At 40.1% G+C, this 19,900-nt stretch overlaps 1 protein-coding gene across 1 annotated transcript in view; it reads left to right on the forward strand.

The window, feature by feature from the left end:
- Nucleotides 1-4,978: 4,978 nt before the first annotated feature.
- The window catches only part of Fnip1 (folliculin interacting protein 1), an 82,091-nt gene continuing 67,169 nt past the window's right edge, over nt 4,979-19,900 (forward strand). The window contains exon 1 of the mRNA XM_032911939.1: nt 4,979-5,174. Coding sequence (XP_032767830.1) covers nt 5,083-5,174 — 92 coding nt within the window. The 5' untranslated portion in view covers nt 4,979-5,082. The remainder of the gene's footprint in view (nt 5,175-19,900) is intronic.

The following is a 19,900-nucleotide window of genomic DNA, read 5'->3' on the forward strand; positions in this document are numbered from 1 at the left end:
GGAAAGCTCACCCATGTGGTGTGGGTGCAGGCTCTCCCGGGCCAGATCCAGGGCTTTGAGTTGGCCCACTCCAACATCTACCTCATCTACGAACTGCTAGAGCATGTGAAAGGGCTGGTCCTGCAGATCCAAAGCTGCAGGCTCTCCCTGACACAGGGCAACAACAGGATAGAACAGAGAGAAGTCCTGGTGAGGATGCAGTATTGATAGTGTAGCAGAAGCCAGAGGCCTCAAACTAGACCTATGAACATTTGCAAGTAAAGCTGCGTGAACAAAAGGGTGTACTGTGGGACACCTTGTGACACACTACAGTTTTTACAAGATGTTTTTTTTATGTTTTGTTTATTTTTGTTTGTTTCGTATTTTCTTTTGGGAGAGGGTTGCAAGGGCAAAGGACAAAAATGAAGGAGTGGGGAGATGAGTGGAATTGTGGTGCATGAAATTTACAAAGAATCAATACAGTTTTTTAAATGTTGGCAATATATAATGTTCTCCATTAGAACTTAACTTCAGCTGCATCTCCAAAATAATGCCAGTAAACACTATCAGCCCTCCCCCAACACAGCCACCCACCTATTTGGTTGCCCTCCTCCCATTCCTTTTCTTCTGTAATAACTTTTTTTACATAATGGCCAGGCTGGAGTCATAAGTTGGATCATGGCCCTTTCCTATTTTAGCCTTACTCAATAGCCCCTATCGCACATGGATTTCTTCGCTCTTTGACAATCTCCTAGGTGTGTGCAATGTATCTGGTCATTTTCATTCTCTATTACTCTTTCTAATTCCCTCCTGCTCACACGGAACTCCTTCCCAACAATTTCTCCTATTTTCATGGTTTTTGTTATTGTTTCTTTTTCTGTTTTCTTGTGACCCACTGAGTCTAAGTAGGACTGTTTACACAGAGTTATCATTTACTCTTTTGTGGTCCCAGGGGTTGACCCTGTGCCTTCACACATGCTACACAAGCACTGTGCCACTGAGCTACATAACCAGCTTACTCCCATCACCCTTAACCTCCTTCCCATGAGCTGCAAGGAACCATGGTTTAGATAATCAGGCCCATTGTCTTTTTCTAACCACATGCAAGCTATTGTTCCTTCCCAAAGTCTGCTCTTTTCTTCTGGCTTCCCTTCTCTTCAAACCAAACCCATTGCTTCTTCTGAGCCTCTGTACATACGCTGTCTTCTTTCTATCAGAATGTTCTTTACCGTCTTTTCCATAGCTGCCTCCTAAGTTCTTCAGACACCAGCTCAAATCCTGAATCTTTGGAGGGACCTTCCCCAGCACCCATCAGTTTCTGCTGTAGCTCCTATTACCACCTGCAGGCATTTTGTCTCCTCCCAGTAAGAAAGAAGCTCCTAATGGGGTCCCTCTCTCTCTCTTCCCCTCCCCTCCCCTCCCCTCCTCTCGCTACAAATAGCTGGCTTTAGAGTTTTAAGAATCGAATTGCTCCAAGTCTGTATAAGTGGACTGATTACTCTGAGATGTTAATCAGTGAAGTTTTCCTTTCAGACTAGTAGGACAACTGAGTCAAAGTTTATTAGAATGGTGGTTAAAGGAGCCAGACTATAGTTTTATTGGCCCATTTCCTATGCCAGGCAAACAGCAGATATGTACATTAAAGACAACTCCTGCCATTTGTATTTTCAGATGAGTGATATATTTTTTCTTGTTGTTTTGAGTCACTGCATGCCTGACTTTAGTTGCCCCAGAACTTCTCTGTAGGCCAGGCTGGTCTCAAACTCGACAGTGGTCCATCTGCCCCTGCCTCCCGAGCACTGAGATTAAAGCAGAGCATCACCACGCCCAGTCAAAGAACAATGATCTTGAAGCTGATTGACAGAGACCAGTCTGGGAGAGACTGAATCTTCTAGGCTTATATTTAATACTTCTAACTCATTGTTCCGCATTCACAGAAGATAGAGTGAATGGCTAGATAAAAACGGTTATTTTTTTTTTCTATTTCTGCAAGACTATTTCCTAAATTTAAAGAGCTTGCTTTCAAGACACCTCAGCTTCTCTGTGAGGACAGACCATATTAAACAGCAGGGTAAATATATGTTGATACCAGTCTCAAAAGAATTTCTGTATAGCATGTCTTATTTTAAATCTGTTTCCTTTCAGAGTTTTCATTCTGTTATTGTAGCATTATGTTGCAGTAAAAGGGGAATGTGATGAATGGTAGCAGATACATTTGGTTTTCTCTGTACTTTGAAGACTGAGAACTCAGAGATGAAGCAACTGCATGAGTGGAGAACACTAAAATAAAGCATCTCTTATGCAAGCAGCAATGCTTCTCCTACTATTAATATCCATGATCACCCATGAAGTAATTTTTTCCCAAGATGAAGGCACATGAGGATACTGTATTCGGAAACTTCCTTCTGAGGGAACCTGGAAAGATTCATCTCTGTGCCAGCCACAAACAGCCTCCTGTCCTTAAGAGTCTTTGGTCCTGTGTAGAAAACGTTAGTCTGCCTCTACTCACATTTATCTAACTTGTATAAAAACAAGAAAGGTCAGCAGTTTGCACATTGACTTATCACATTGACTTATCAGATGTTTTTTCCACCTTTAAAAAAAGTCACAAATACTTTGTTTGAAAAAAAAATATAGCCCTTTTCACTGTTCCGTTGCTGTGAAGAGACGTCATGACCACGACAACCATTCAAAGAGAAAATATTTAATTGGGGGCTTGCTTACAGTTTCCGAGGCTTAGTCCTTTATTATCATGGCTGGGATCATAGTGGTGTGCACAGCAGGCATGGTGCTAGAGGAGTAGTTGAGAGCTACATCTTTATCTGCAGGCAGAGAGAGGGGAGGAGGGAGAGGGAGAGGGAGAAGGGGAGGGAAAGAGAGAGAGGGGGGAGGGGGAGGGAGAGAGGGAGAGGGAGAGGGAGAGAGAGAGGAAGATGATTCTTGTGTGGGCTTTTTGAAACCTCAAAGCAAACTCTAAGTGATACACTTTCTCCAACAAGGCCACACCTATTCTAACAAGGCACCCTAATCCTTTCAAACAGTTCCACTATCTGGTGACCAAGCATTCAAGAATATGAACTAGTAGGGTCCGTTCTTATTCAAACCAACACACCCAGTAACTTTTGAAATGAGCAGTTTACAAAGGACCTATGATTAAAATCTAACCATTGCACTACGTTCTCAGAAAGCCCTTCCTGTGACATAATTTCATTGTTTAGCTCATTAATTGCACAACACTAATCACGATCTGAAATTACTTATCCATTTACTGTCTCTGTGCCTATAAAATTAGCTTTTCTGTTCTTGATGTTGGTCCGCAGTATACAGAGCTCAAATTTGTGGAATGAGTAAATTTTTTTTTTTGTTTGTTTTTTGAGATGGAGATTCACTGTGTAGGGGTGGCTGCCCTGGAACTCTGTAGACCAGGCTGGTCTCAAACTCACAGAGATCCACCCTCTTCTGCCTTTGGGATTAAAGGTGTGTGCCACCACTGCTTGACTGCAAATTCACTTTTTACATTATTGCCTTAAATGTCTTGTGTACTGGGTGACAGAGACAGGATATAGAACTAGAGTGTCTTCCTTCCTCCCTCCTCCCTCTTCCCTCCTTCTTCCCTCCTCAGCCAACATCTTTGGAAGCTGGGAGGTAGCTCTGTGGATGAAGTACTTGGTGTGTGAGCATGAGAACCTGCATTCCATTCCCACTTAGAGGATAGTCAAAGGAATGTAAGATTGTAATTTTAGTACTGTTGGAGAAGATGAAGCAGAAGGGGTAGCCTAGACTACTTGATGAGCTACAGGCCAGCAAGAGAGCCTGTCTCAATAAATATATACAAATCTTGTAACATTAGAGCTCAACATGCTGATCATAGACAAATTATTAACGATATAAAATATTCTGCTAATTTTTCTTTTTTTCCACGTTAGGGCTACTTATTTATTTTTCTTAAACTCTAACTACAGATCAGTTGGTAACTTCTTTTTTTGTTTGTTTTTTTTGTTTTTTTCTTTTTTTTTCGGAGCTGGGGACCGAACCCAGGGCCTTGCTAGGGCCTTGCTCTTGCTAGGCAAGCGCTCTACCACTGAGCTAAATCCCCAAGCCTAAGTTGGTAACTTCTTAAAGACTTGTTTCCTATGTCTAAGTGAAATTCTCAAATGTCTTTATCTAGCTTTCCAAGCATACACCAATATTTCCCCACATCCACACTTCTCAGAGAACTGCATTCCACTCTACTAAATCCCTTATCCTGATAAACCGATGACAAATTTGATCTGAACACTGGTATTTTGATAAGACTGGAAGGATGTTTGTGAGCTGTATTTTCCGTTTTGAAAGAAGTCTTGCCGTTTGGTTACAATGTCACGGTTCCTCCTTTTCTCATACCTAGATATTAAGATATATAGCTTTGTTTCATGGAAGTTCCGATTCTGGTCTCCCTTAGACATTTGCTAAACTTCTTGTTTGGTGATGAGGAGCTCACTAACCGCAGTCTTTCAAATTCTAAATACTTAGCATAAACTGTTAGATATTTTTAGGTAGATGCTTTTTTTTTTTTTTTTTTTTTTTTTTTTTCTTTACGGCTGCTTGCCTCCCTTGGTTTTGCTTGTAATTTTGTTGGTTACCAAGGAGATCGAGCCTGAGCCTCCAATCGCTAGATCCTCCTAGAGACTAAAAGCGGGTGTCAATGCAAACCGCGCCTCAAGTCGCAGACCCAGGTCTCCTCCTAGAGCCCTAGCAGCTTGGGAGGGCCAGAGGCGGGCCCCGGTACTGGAGGATCTCTTCTGCCATCCAGCCGAGCGCGCCCTCGCGCGCCCCGCCCCGTGAGAGGCCGCGTGACTGACCCATGGGCCAGCCAATGGCAGGAGGCCCCGCCTCCCCACCCCCACCCCGCCCCCCGCTCAGTTTGCTGCCACGTGATGCGGCTCGTGGCCAGCCAATCGCCGCGACCTCAATCTCGCGCTCCGCCCCGCGCGCCGTGGCCGTTTGAAGTGACTAATTTCTGTCATATGACTGAGGCGCCCATGGGGGTGGCGGGGCGGCGGTAGGAGCGGGGGGCCTCCGGCGAGCTCCCAGCCGAGCGACCCCGGTCTGGAGGCGGCCAGCATGGCCCCCACCTTGTTCCAGAAGCTTTTCAGCAAGCGGAGCGGGTTAGGCGCGTCGGGACGAGACGCCCGCGACCCGGACTGCGCGTTCAGGTAAGGCGTCGCGGGGCCCCGAGGGTCGCGGCCTCGGGCGGGGCGTACGGTCCACTGCCCACTTCGCTCGGTTGTTTACGCCCCGCCCGCGCCACGCGCCGCGTCCCCCGCCCCAGCACCGCGGCCTCGGGAGGCTGGCGGTCCGCACGCTGCTCGGGCTGCGACCTCACCGCAGGCCTCCGGGGCCGGGCTGGGAGTTGCTGTCTCCCTGTGATCGGCAGCCGTCGGATGGCTTTGTGCAGACTGCCCCGCGTTCGGCCAACCTGCGGAGCACTGAGGAGGCTGGAGGAGCGAGTGGGCAGGCTGCCGGTCTGTCAGGCTTCTTGGAAACTAAAATTGGAGCTGTGCAGTTATCGTGCCGAGCGACCTTAGTGTTATCGAAGGAGAAATACGAAACCGAAGTGGTTAGGGTTACTACTGGCCGGATTCAAGGAGGACTTGGGTTAGAACTTGCTGTCGAATTTTCTTTCCCTTCTTACACCTGTTACTGAAAAGGAGTTTCTTGCAAATGGAGAACGGTAGCGTGTGTGTGTGTGTGTGTGTGTGTGTGTGTGTGTGTGTGTGTGTTGTTGTTGTTGTTGCTGCTGCTGCTGCAGGCTTTGTTTCTTTCTGATTGCAGAACCTGTTGCTTGTACAGTAACTTCTTAGAATTGTCAGATATGTAGAAGCTTGGACTCAACGGTTAAATTCAGCCGTGAAATTGTATTTGAAGAAGATATTGTTGTGTCTTCCATAATGCGCTGTGGAAACTTGCACACGTAACTAGGCCAAATGTCACATATCACACAAACTTGGCTGTATAGCAGAGAACTCAGTTGTACAGTAATAGTAAAAGGGAAACAGTGTCAAAATTTGCACCAAGCCCAAGTATAAGATGATTGCACTACATAGGTCTTACGGGTTTTAATATTCTTCAAATTATCCACCCTGTCAATAATACAGATCACATCAGGAAACAATGCGTGGGATTGAATATTAAATGGCAAGTAATTTAACTGATATTTAAAGGGAGAAAAAGGTCAGTTACTGTTTTGGAAACACAATAAAAGAATTTTCATGGTATTGGCTTTTCTTCATAATGGGAAGTAAATGTCTTGTGCTGTAGTCATCTGACATTTGTTTTTCCTTTGAAAAACGAAAGTGCAGATAACACCAGATAATACACCAAGACACCTAGGAAATCAAGAAACCCAGGAAGCAGCCTCTGGAGAGATTTAAAAGATAACATTTAAATAGACAACTTTCTATTTCTGTGCAAAGACTGGCTTTGGGTAATAAGATTACAAGAGTCTCAATTTTTTAATGTGAACAAAATCTACTTTTTGATTAAGTGTTCTATATGGTTGTGTAATACTTTACTGCTGCCAAAGAACTTTCCCATCGGTTATCTCGTTGCACAGTAACCTCATGAGACAGAGCAAGTAGCAATGTAGAGATGACTTTATAATCCTTTTTCCAGTATGGAAGCCCAATACCTGCAGTTGATCATGAGAGCTTGCTATGAAAACAAGATGTGTACAAGTGTAATGTGAGAAAAGGAATTCTGGATCACATACCTAGTGACTTGAGATCTAATTAATCCAGCTTTTAAAAAGCTTCCTTGATCTATAATTAGAATACAATAAAAATGAGTATACGTAAGGTTACAGTCCCCTGAGTGCCGTCACATGTACACAGTTTATACACACCACTCCACTGAACCTTCACAGCCATTCATTCTGTCAACCGAGAGTTTCACTTGTGCTCACTCCTTTTCCTCAGTCCTTAACCCCCTTTCACCCAAGTAAAATTTGGTCTGCTTTCTTTCATTATATTTTGGCTTTTTGAACATTTCATATAAATGTGATTATAACTTTCATAGCCATGTCTGGCTTCTTTTTACCTACAATAATGTTTTTTCAGATGTACCTATGACATTCCCTTTTTAGTAGTTCCATTCATCCTTTAAGTAGGTGATTTATTGTATGGATATAGCACATATCCCCCCCAACACCCCCTGCATGTGCTGAATTTGATGTTGAGAATCCTCTTGGATTGACCTTTCCTCTTATTAAGACAGAGTCCCATAGTCAAACCCAGAGCTTCCTACGTTTCTGATCTTGGTAGTCAGCTTTCTCTGGCAACCATTTTGCTCTGCCTTAATGCAACTGGACTAACAGGTGACAGAGAATGCCCACCTGCCATTTCTGTGGGTTTCTGGGGATCTGAACTCCCAGTCCTCACACTTGCAGGGCAAGTACTTTAACCATTTGGTCATCTGTCCAGCCTCATAGTTTGTTTATTCACTCATCAGATAGAGGATATTTGAACAATTCTGCTGTGAATATTTGTGTATAAATCTTTAACTAGAAATAATTTTTGTTTCTTCTGGGTATAGATACTGAGCAGTAGAACTGCTGGCTAATGTGCAGAGTTTTATTTTTTAAAAAAGTTTCCAAACTTCTTCAAAAATACTTGTTTTATAGTCCCAGTAGCAATATATTAAGGTAACTTTTATGACAAATCTCTCTAGTACTTTATCCTTTTAAAAATTAATATATTTTCATTGTGATACAAAACATATCTATCTTAACTGATTAGAAATTTAATGTAAATATTATTTCTTGCTGTGTATGTATGTAGGATGTGTGAGGGGCATACATGTGCCACAGTGTATTTGTGAAGGTCCGAGGGCAACCCTGTGTTCTTCTTTGACCTTTCCATGAATTCTGGGGATATCTTTCAGGTCACTAGGCTTGTATGGCAAGTACCTTTAACCTCTAAGCCATCTCATTGGCCCCTAATAATTCCTTAGTCTTTTGATTGTAGCTATTATGGGATATATAGTAATATTGAATTGTTTTTTTCTTTTTTCTTTTTTTTTCGGAGCTGGGGACCGAACCCAGGGCCTTGCGCTTGCTAGGCAAGCGTTCTACCACTGAGCTAAATCCCCAACCCCTTGAATTGTTTTAATTTGCATTTGCCTAAGGTGTTGGCCAGCATTGTGTGTGTGTGACTAGAGTTTGGAGTGATTGAAATTATGTGTGTGTATGCAGTAGTCAGCTTAAACTGGCCAAAATTTGTGTGTGTTTGTGTGTGCGCAGGTAAGTTGACATGCTAGTCAGCTTATATTAAGTCACTTTTTAGAAAGTACTTAATTTATATGTATGGGTGTTTTGCCTTCATGTGCATGCAGTGCCTTTTGCAAAAGGTATGAATTTCACAGAACTGGAGTTACAGATAGTTGTTAGCTGTCGTGTAGCTGACAGGAATCAAACCTGAGTCCTCTGGATGAATTGCCAGAGTTCTTAACCTCTGAGCCGTCTCTCCAGCCTCTTAAATTGTTAAATCACATGAAGCACAGACATTGGCTACTACCTATTTCCAAGAGGCTGTTCCTAGAGCACCCAATGTACAAGGCCCAGCAGTGGAGATACTTTTGACAAAGAAGCCATAGATATGTTTCTATATTGTCTTTCATGGTTACCCCATTAGAAAAGATGGCCAGGAACTGCTGCCTTTCTGCTCTTGTTGACTCTTAGAATGGTCCCTACTGAACAGAGTCTTACGGGCTTGCTTCATCTGTTTCTTGAGCTGAAGATGAGCTTAGGATATTTTTCAGACATTTGCAGAATTGATTTTTGTTTCTTTTGAGATGAAGCCTTACCATTTTGTTCCAGCTGGCCTCAATTGAACTGACTGGGTAGCTTAGTTTGACCTCAAACCCAGTCTTCCTGCCTTCTTCCAGAGGGAGGGAATTACAGGCCTATGCCACCATGCCCAGAGTCATTATAGCATTGAAATGGTAACTTATTTAGGTCATCTAAAGAATTTGAGAAACAAGGCACTGTTTAGAAGATTCTGCTTGCGTTCTTCCCATTAGATACTTTAAAGTGGAAATAAAAAGTGGCATGTAAACCCAGTAACTATATTCACGTGAAAAGGCTTGCTTTAAGTATTTTTGTCTTGGTGAATAAGGTTGTTTTAAGTGTTTATAAGAAATAATTATTCAAAAGAGAATTTTCCGTGTTTTCGTTATTTTCCTAAGTTAGTGTCTTAGTTAGGATTGCTATTGCTGTGGTGAAACACCATGATCAAAGCAGCTTGGGGAGGAAAGGGTTTATTTGGCTCACACTTCCACATCACAGTGCATCATCAGAAGAAAACAGGACAGGAACTCAAGCATGGCAGGAACCTGGAGGCAGGAGCCACTGAGGAGTACTGCTTACTGACTTGCTCCTCATGGCTTGCTCAGCCTGCTTTCTTATAGAACCCAGGGCCACCAGCCCAGGGGTGACATTGCTCACAATGGACTGGGCTCTCCCCCATCAATCACTAAGGAAATGCTGCACAGGTTTACCTGTAGCCTGATCTTATGGAGACATAGTCTTAATTGAAGTGCCTCCTCTCAGATGACTTTAGCTTGTGTCAAGTTGACATAAAACTACCCAGCACAGTTAAGAACATTTACCCCTATTGTTTGTAGCAGAAATTTTGTGGCTAACTACCTCTTCATGGATCTTTCTTCATGTCCTTCTTGACTTTCTCCAAACTAAATTCATCTCAGCACTTTATAGTTAAGAAAAAGAAAGGGGCGGGAGGGGGAGAGGGAGGGGGAGGGGAAGATTGATTCTTAACTAAGTCCAGTTTTTCAACTTGACTTGCTAGCTTTCTTTTGAGTTGTAGGTGATATATTTGACCTGTATTTGGATTCCTGTCCCAGTGATATTTGTTGGTATAGACAGCTTTGGGAAATATGTAATGATTAAAAATTTCTAAAACCAGACCAATTTTTTTTTTTTTTTTTTTTTGATTTGTTGGGGTTAGGTGATTGGGTTCTTTCTTTCTTTTTTTTCTTGACATTTTTTATTTTATTGGATATATTTTTATTTACATTTCAAATGTTATCCCCTTTCCCCTCCAGAAATCCACTATCTCCCCCTGCTTCTATGAGGGTGCTGCCCTACCCACCCATTCCTCCTACCACCTCACCCTGACATTCTCCTACACTGGGGCATCGAGCCTTGACAGGACCAAGGGCCTCTTCTCCCATTGATGCCAGACAAGGCCATCCTCTGCTACACATGCGACTGGAGTCATGGGTCCGTCCCTGTGTACTCTTGGGATGATGGTTTAGTCCCTGGGAGCCCTCGGGGGTGGAGGTGGGGGTCTGGTTGGTTGATATTGAGGCTCTTATGGGGTTGCAAACTCCTTCAGCTCCTTCAGTCCTTTCTGTAACTCCTCCATTGGGGACCCTGCTCTCCGTTCAGCAGTTGGTTGTGAGTGTCCACCTCATATTTGCATTCTAAGCATTGAATTGGAAAGTCCTCAGGCTTCATTCTTTTTTAATCATATGAAGTCTTAGATGCAGTGCTGCTTGCTCTTTCTGACATCGCTTCAGGGAGCAGACTGTAGTCCAAGATTTCTAGCAAAAGTTTTAGAGAATCTGTGCTGTTCATATAACCAGTGAAATTACTCATGATTGCCCTAGTTGCCTTAGACTTTAACCAGTGCTGAGGCCAGTGGAGTTTTTCTGATTGTGGTAGTATATCTGAAGCTAGTAATATGATCAGGTCTCATCAGATGTAGCTGAGATTGGGCGGGGGACGCTGGGTAGAGTCTAGGCATCTGTTACATATACTACCTTCGTAGAGTATTTCTGAGGAGTAAATTAATATAGGTACTCAAATGTTAGAACTCCCCAAACCCTCACTTCCCAGATTCCTCCCTCCCTGTCCTCCCACCCCAATTTCCTCTTTCACGTTTCTCTTTTTGTTGTTTGATTTTGGAGTGTTAGTGGTTTGTCTGAGGAATGTCCTCCATAGGCTCAGGCGCTGTTTGGGGAGGTTTAGGAGGTCAGCCTGCTGGACGAAGTGCATCACTGGGGTGGGCTTAAGTCCTGGTGCCCACTGACAGTTGGCTTTCTGTACTTTGTGCTTGTTAAAGAGGTGAAACTCTACTGCTGAAACTGCTGCTTATTGCTGTGCTTTCCTGCTAGGATGGCCTTAACTCTCTGGAACAGTAAGCACAAACTCTCTCTTCCATATGTGTATGTCTTGTCATGGTATTTTATCAGAGCAACAGCAGAATAGCTAATACAGGTTTGCTTTTTATTTTGCTTGTTTTGAGACAGGCTATTCTGGAACATGTATTAATAATCCTCTGCAATAAATAGTCTCTGGATGTCTCCAACTCTCCACTCTCCCAAAGCTCTGAGTTGTACCTGGGTGATAGGGTTGAACTGAGGTCCATATGTGTGCACAACAGGCACTTACCCAACTGAGTCATCTCCTGGCCTTCATATTTTCCTTTAAAGCTTCAGAAGAAAAGGGCATATCGATCTGTACCTATAATCATATCATTCAAGAGGCAGAGGCAAGAGAATTCCTGCAAATTTAAGGCCCAGCTGATCTACATTGTGAATTGTAGGCCAGCCAGGGCTACATAGTAAGACCCAGTTTCCAATTATAAAGCAAAAAGTGTAATAGAATTTGTGTTTCTCCTTTTCTTCCTCTTTTCATGCTGGAGATGGATCCCAAGTCTTCATATATATTAGGATGGAGCCACATCCCTAGTCTTTGGTTGTTCCCTTCTTGTGATGTAATTGTATTCATTGGTGTCCATATCCTCACTAGAATTCAAGTTCTATAAGGGCATAGCTTCTAATTGGTTTACTTTTGGTGCCTGGCTTAAGAAGATAGTCACTAAGTAATGAATGAAAAATTAACTTGAAATATATTACATGTATGAATGAAATTCTCAAACTATAAAAATTAAGAAATAAAAATATTTTAAATTATGGAATTGAAAAAGATTTCATGGGGTTGGGGATTTAGCTCAGTGGTAGAGCGCTTGCCTAGCAAGCACAAGGCCCTGGGTTCGGTTCCCAGCTCCCAAAAAAAAAAAAAAAAAAAAAAAAGAAAAAGAAAAAAAAAAAAAAAAAAAAAAAAAAAATTTCATTTGGTTAAATTATTCCTATTTATTTGCTTGATAATATTGAATAAATAATTTAAGCAAGTTTTTCTTTGATATTGTTTACTAATTTAAAGAAATTTCCATTGTTTTTCTTTTTAAAGATAAGGTTAGCCCCATTTCTTAGAATAGATTATGACACCGCTCATAACAATTGGAGTAATGTAATAGTGTATTTACTGATGTCATCTCTGACATTGGGTATTGCTGACTGAGTAAAAGAATGAATTAATGAACTAGTAATCTCTTTTTGGTAATTTAGAGTTTAAAAACACAGAAGGTTTTTACAAACTTTTTTCCCCCTGTTTGAACATTCTGGACCCTTAGGTCTAGTGTGATTGTCAAGTGAACCTTTTGGGGAGCTGGAGCAGCAGTTTAACCTAGCTTTGGAAGGACACCTCCAGAGCTCCAGGGACCTGTTTCTGTGTACACGCACACTGCCTAATACAGAGTGTCCTTTGACACAGTAGCATTCTATTCCAAGCCATTCCGAATGTGTCATGTGCTTCTCCTACCTCTGTAGTGTAGTGGTTGGAGTGACAGCATTGAATCACAATTTGTAGATGGGATGAACTCAGCTTATACAACTGATGCTGTATTTAGAGGATGGGACTTTGAGGTTTGTTGGCCTGCTTTTCTAAAAGTTTCTTTACAATCAGTATATAATTTTTAAAGATTTCCATTTAAATCAGGAAAATGCAGCTTGTGAAGTTAGTGAGGTGAATCAAATGTAGTCTGTTCACACAAGCCTCATGGGTTTGCTGTTAGTTTTTATATTTTGGGTTCATTCTTAGTTTAGAATAGAAGCCACAAACTACATATCCATAACAATGCATAAATATAGTAGAAATCATGTTTTTTTATCAAACAAGATTTTGAAAACCTAAAAAATAATTCTCCTTTTATGTTTGCTTGCCAATCTGATGGTTATAGAATTCTAGTGCGAAGGGCCAGAGAGGTGATTTGGTCGGTAAAGTGCTTGTCACCTGATCTTGAGGACCTGAGTTCACATACACCAATACTCGTGTAAAAACCTGGTTCAGTGCCATCTGCTTGTATATACCACCATTGGGGAGACAGAGACAGGAAGGTCCCTGGGGATAGTGGGACCAGTGAGCTTCAGGTTCAGAAGGATCTTATCTCAAAAAATAAGGTAGAACTCTATTGAGGAAGACACCCAGTGTCAACCTCTGACCAGCACACACAAACACATAGACCACATATCACATATACATACACAAACTAAATAAAATCTAAATAAAAATCATTTTAGCTTGGAAAGTCAAAGAGATTACTCTATTGTCTTATGGCTTCCAATATTGTAGCTGAGAAATCACAAGAGATACAGGATTTTATTTTTTGCATTTTCCTTCTGATAATTAAGAATAATATAACTTGGGTTTTGTTTAGGGATAACTTGCTGATACTCATCTTTTCTGTCTGGAGGCATCTCATTCTAGGGACTGTTCTTACATGATTTTCACAATTTCATCACTTTTTTGGATTTTGTTCATAAGATTTTCAAGGGAAACTTCCTTTATGGAAATCCTGTTGGGTTTCTTGTTTTGTTTTCCCCCAATTTCTTCCCACTACCCCACCTCTCTTGGCTTTTGGAGATAAGATTTCTCCGTAGCCTTAACTGTCCTGGAACTGTGTAGAACAGGTTGGCTCAGCCTTACAGTACCGACTGAGACTAAAGGCATGCACCACCACTGCCAGCCTTCTTCCCAATGTCTGTCAGATCACTTTTATATTGTACTTCTAGAATATTTCATAAATATTATTTGGTAGTGAATTATGAACGTGTGTTTTAAATTCAGCTACCAAATTTTAATTTCCAAGGGTCTGCTTTTACAAGTCTCTTTCTCTTCTTAATGACCTTGAGTATGATGTTTGATATTTTCTAAAGCAAAGACACATCTGTTCTGTGTGAAGGATGAGGCTAACACAGAATGAAGAAGACAAACTTGACAGTAGACATCCACCAGCCATACGTTTTCTTTTTATCTAGTTTGCTAGTGTAGAGTCCTTGCATTGCTGAACCATGCCTGAAAATCCAGAGAGAGGACTGGTAGTGTGCTAGATTGACTCACTCCCCATACAGTTTATTTAAACGTGCTTATTTTCCAGTGCTAGGGATTGACCTCAATATATAGAGTAGGCAGGCACTGTACCATTGAGTTATACCAACCCAGTTTGTAAACATGTTGATAAATTCAGTCGTTTGTTTACAAGTTATATAAGACATGGTAATGCCTGTATTCTCAGCACTCAGGAGTCCCGTCTCCACAAGAAAGCTGTAATAGAGTTGTAATTTAAAGCTTCTACAACAGTATGCTGTTTACCATATATAGAAAAACATTTTCAAGATACATTAATATAAGTTCTGAAAGATTAGAAACAAAGGGTTAAGAAAAGATACCTAAACACAAAAAAGAAAGTTAATAGATTTAGTTACAGCATGTAAAACAGAAAAAAAACTTGAGTTTGGTAAATACAGTAAAAAATTTTACTTTGGTAAAATACAGGTAAATTTTATTTGCTAGTCAGTTACAGCATGTTTTAAAACCATACAAAATAGCCTGTTGTGGTGGCCCATGTCTTATTGACATTTCCAGTACTCTTGAGGCAGAGGCAAGATGGTTTTTCTCAGTTCTAGGACTACCAGGGGCACATAGAATTCATCTAAAAACAAACAAAAAGAACCAAAATAAACAAATTAGAAACACATAAAACAAAAATGGATAAAATGACGTTTATTATTATGATAGGTGATTTTGACATATTTCTCCTACTTATTGAAGATCAAGTAGCAAAAAACAAAACAAAACAAAAAAAAAATGGAGACTACAAATTACTTTAGAGCTGGGCATGATAGGGCCCAGCTTCAAAAAACAAAAGGTAACAAAACTCTTAAAAAACAAAAAAACATTTATTTGATGTAATGTACATACATGAGTTGAGTGTTCTATTTAATGTTAGAAAAGCAAATCCAAAGAAAATAGAATTAGTAATGCTGTAAAAGTCAAATTAATGAGCTAGACATGATTGCATAGGAGAGAATTGCATAGGAGAGAATTAAAAGAACATAAACTCAAAATGTTTTATTTAAAATAGATGAATTCCCCCCCCCATGAAGCTTAGGTGTAAATAATCACAATTTTAAATGAAACGTTTTTACAAATATGAAAAGATAAGAGAACATTGTTAACATTTAACATTTTAAAATAAATATATTGGGGTTGGGACATGTGTGTGTACATGAGCGCAGGTAGCAAGGAGTATGGAAGCTGGAGCTCCAGTTACATGTAGTGGTTAGCAGCTTAATGTTAGGTACTGGGAATCCAATTCAGGTCTCTTGGAGAATAGTATCTTCTCTCCAGCCTCTGTTGTTAATATTTGTAATATCAGTTAGTACATATGTGCCAGGCAGAATTTTAAGGATTGTAGAGAATTATGCTAATTTATTTACTACTTAAGACAGCTAAACAAACTTAGTAATAGCCTCATGTTATAGATGAGGGAACTTACCAGAAACATTTCAGAAATTATATAATTTCCTCAGTGCCTAAGACAGTGTTTTTCAGCCTTCATAATGCTGTGACCCTTTAATACAGTTCCTCATGTCATAGTGACCCCCAACCATAAAGTTATCGCCATTGCTACTTTATAATTGTAATTTTGCCATTGTTATGAATCGTAATGTTTTAAGACCATCTTAATCTGTGTTTTCTGATGATCTTAGGTTACCCCTATGAAAGGGCCTTTTTCCGTTACCCCCAAAAGAGTCATGACACACAGGTTGAGAACTGTTGGCCTAACAGGTATCTGGATAGAAGAGATGAGAGAGGGAAAGGGAACAGAGGAGAGGAGAGGTGGGAAGAGAAAGTACATGCACACACATACCATAGTTGGAACATGGCTTGTCCCTTATGAAATGCATGCTGGAGCTTAATCACAATATTTTGGCATATTGTAAAGATAGAAATTTAACCCAGCTGTGGTTTTAGAGGTGTAGCCTTAAGAAGTTGATTAGAAATTAGATAAGATCATCAGTCTGGAGGCTATATGATTGGACTTACAAGAAGAGAAAGAAAGGACCAAAGGAGATACATATATGTACTCTCCCTTGCTCTGTACTGCCTTGGGGCTCTGTCCACAAGAACCATCACTACCTGAACTGTGAACTTAAATCAGCCTTTTTCTTTATAGTTACACAGTCAGTGATACAACGGGAAAAAGAACCAATATAGAAAATTAGAACTATAGGTCACAAAGGCAGATAGTTTTAAATGCCAGTTTGGGTGTTTGTTGGTTAACCTATGACAAATAATTAAATTTCTGTGCTTCTGCTTCTTTTTCTGTAAAGCGAAATAAAACGTCATCAGTTTGTTAGGATTTAATTAGTTCTTTCAGCAGTGCCTGGCATTTTGAGTTGTATGCTATTGTATTTATTAAAGGAGAAAGACTATATGAATAGTTGAAAAAAAACGTTTATTTGATAAAACTCAGCTTTTTGTTGTAAAAAGATAAAAGTTTGTAGCAAATTTAGAAGGACGATTTCTTAACATTGGATAGATTAAATGTGTCTACCAATACTATAGCCTACTTAATTTGGGAAAGAGTGGTGCATATGTTGACATTAGCTGGCAAAGACCAAAATTTTGGATTAGTACTAGCTATTAGCAAGAATGTCGAGTGATGAGAACACTTGCATATTCCTTATGGGAGTATAAATTGGTACAAGGACTTTAGGAAGTAAGTGATATGGCTTTTTTTTTTTTTTTTTTTTTTTTTGTGAAGTAGAAAAGCTCATATCCTATTGGCCAGATGTTTCAAACAATTGTTTATTTCTTGTAGGATTTTCATATATGTTTCTATATATTTCCCAACTCTGGGATACTGTCACAGTACCATTGTGACTGTAAATATCATTCACTTGTTTTGTGTCAAGACCTAAGATAGGAAGAGTAGTAGTGTGAGTTTGTCATACCACCACCTCTGGAAACAGTCCAATCCCTAAACCTTTGTGAAGGAAGTTGCCTTAGAGGATAACAGAGCCTACAATAGACCTTAAGTTGGAAGGAAACTTGATATTAGTTTCTTTTCTCTTCATCCCTTTCTCCTTCTGGTTCTGTCTTTTTTTTTTTTTTTTGGTTTTTTTTTTCGGTGCTGGGGCCCGAACCCAGGGCCTTGCGCTTGCTGGGCAAGCGCTCTCCCGCTGAGCTAAATCCCCAACCCCTGGTTCTGTCTTTTGTCATGTTCTGGCTAGTTTATTTCAATATACACTCTCTTGTGTGTATTGTAGTAAAGAAACTTTCATTCAGGGATCAGGAAATATATGTGAAGAATATTGACAAGAACACATATAATGTGGTTTCTAGGTTGTAGAGTAGTTCTTTTAGAAAGGGAGGGAGAGTCGTCGTCTCTAGAGTCTTAGAAACCAGCTAAATGGCTCTAATGACTTGGGGTATTAAGTATTTTCTTCTTTTCTGATAAATTGGCCAGGAGATCCTTTGAACTTACGTACTTTTCCCTTACGGGATAGAAATTGGGCTTCTCGTTTTTATGACTGCCACCTTATTTTGGTTTTGTTTTACTTTTATACTACAGTAGGTCTCTGGGAGTCATTGTATCTTATAAATAGACTGAAGGACTGATGGTAAACTTCAGTGGTAAAGGAAAAACTAAATAATAACAACTTCCCCCTCCAAATATGCAAATTAGTTAAACCTTATTCCCCAACTCCTCCTTTTATTCTGCCTGTATCCTGCTGTAATTATTCCAGAGCCAGGGATCACACAATTTAGGATCTTCGGTCATACTCTGGAGACTGCTGAAGTTACTCAAGCCAGCTACTTTTTTTTTTTTTCCGAGCTGGGGACCTAACCCAGGGCCTTGCGCTTGCTAGGCAAGCGCTCTACCACTGAGCCAAATCCCAACCCTCTTTTACTTTCCTCTTACTAGTCATGAAAAAATACTCAATCTTTTTTACACTTCATATATAAAATTAAATTCTTCCTGTTCATCCAGCATGATTTCTTAGAAAGATGTTATCTTTTAATAATTTCTTAGGCCTTTTAAATACATGTCTTTCTTATTTTGATACATTATAGTTTAGAGGCAGTTTTCTGGGGCTTTACAGAGGGAATAATGAATAAAATTGTCATGTTATCATTAGGTAGTGATTATGCACAATTTTAAAATGGAGAAATTGAGAGATGTTTGCTCTTCTAGTTAAAGCACAATGTTCTGTATATAAGATGTTTAGTAATAAGATTGCTTGCTTTGTCACTTAACCTTAGCTGTGAACGTAACCTAAAAAGTTTCAAATTCACCTGCTTCAGAGGGTCCAAAACAAGATCTTCAACCCCAAGGAACCTAGTATCTAATGGTACATAGTGATTTTCTTCCTGGAGTAAGTCACGGTGGCCCTCTTTACAAGTCCTTTGTATTATCCTATCTTCATTCATCTCAGTCTTCTAGGGTAGTCTTTTGGCATGTGACTGATTTGATTTGTACGTCTCCAAGGTGATTTTGAGGTGCCACTTTAGTAACATGTACATATCTGTTGAAATATTTAGCTCAGATTGAATTTATAGGTTATAAGGTAAGTATATGTCCATGACTGTATCAGATCTTGCTACATTATTATTGTTGTTGTTATTGTTATTATTTGAGACCAGTTCAGGCTATATAGTCATGGCTTACCTGAAATTCAGTGTCTAGTTCAGACTAGTCCCAAACCTGTGGAAGAAAGTCCCCTGCCTCTATCTCCTGAGTTAACTGCTATAAACTAAACAGTTCAATGGCATTTGGTACATTCACAGTGTTAGGTAACTGCCCACTTATCTGGCTACAAAACATTTCTGATAGCGCAAAGTAAAACTCCAAGTACATTCAGGGGTTTCTCCTTTTCTTCCCCTCAAAGCACCCTGACAACTACCAGTCTCCATTCTCTGGATTTACCCATTTTGGATATCACATAAACATGGAATCTTGTGACCTTCTATGTCTTGACTTTCCTTTGAGTGACTTTAGTGTTCATCCATGTTATAGCATGCATCAGTGCTTTCCTTCTGTAGTTGAATGTTCTGTGTAAGTCTGTGTATACCCAGTCACTGGTGAATATTGGAATGACTTTCTACCTTCTGTTTTTTATGACTAGTGCTGCTGTGAACATGCATGTACATACTTTGACTAGAGTTGTATGAATGTTGCACACGGCCAGATGCACAGAGTTACTATCACTAGTGATGTTGAACAATTCCAGTGCCATAAATAAATCTCTGATGGCACCACCCATCTTTTAAATAGATCTCTTGCCTACCTCAAGCTGTTGTAACTGCTGGCCTCGCCTTTGGCTTCATAGCAACAGACAATTTTGGATAGTATTTTGTCTAGTGTGGAGCTTGAGTTTCCTTAAGTATTGTAGCAGGTGTCTCTCAGAGGTTACATTTTCGGATTGGTGATAATGTCCTACAAATAAGTTAGATATTTTATATTTGAATATTTACTGAATTCAGTTTTTCACATTAATTTAAAAAATATATACAATAAAAATATGTTGTAGAAATTTTTAATCCCAAACCGGGGCTTCTACCCTGCCTTTGATCATTCAGTTCCCAGATAAAAAGACACACAACTTTTATTATTTACACTAAGCCTTAATCAGTACTAGAGTTGGGCAGATACCTACCCTCTATGCTATTAGAATCTACTTCCCTATGGATAACCCTGAGTTAGTACTTGTTATGTTTTATCTGGGCTGCTCT

This window comes from Rattus rattus, chromosome 9 (assembly GCF_011064425.1).
Source record: "Rattus rattus isolate New Zealand chromosome 9, Rrattus_CSIRO_v1, whole genome shotgun sequence".
Classification (NCBI taxonomy): Eukaryota; Metazoa; Chordata; class Mammalia; order Rodentia; family Muridae; genus Rattus; species Rattus rattus.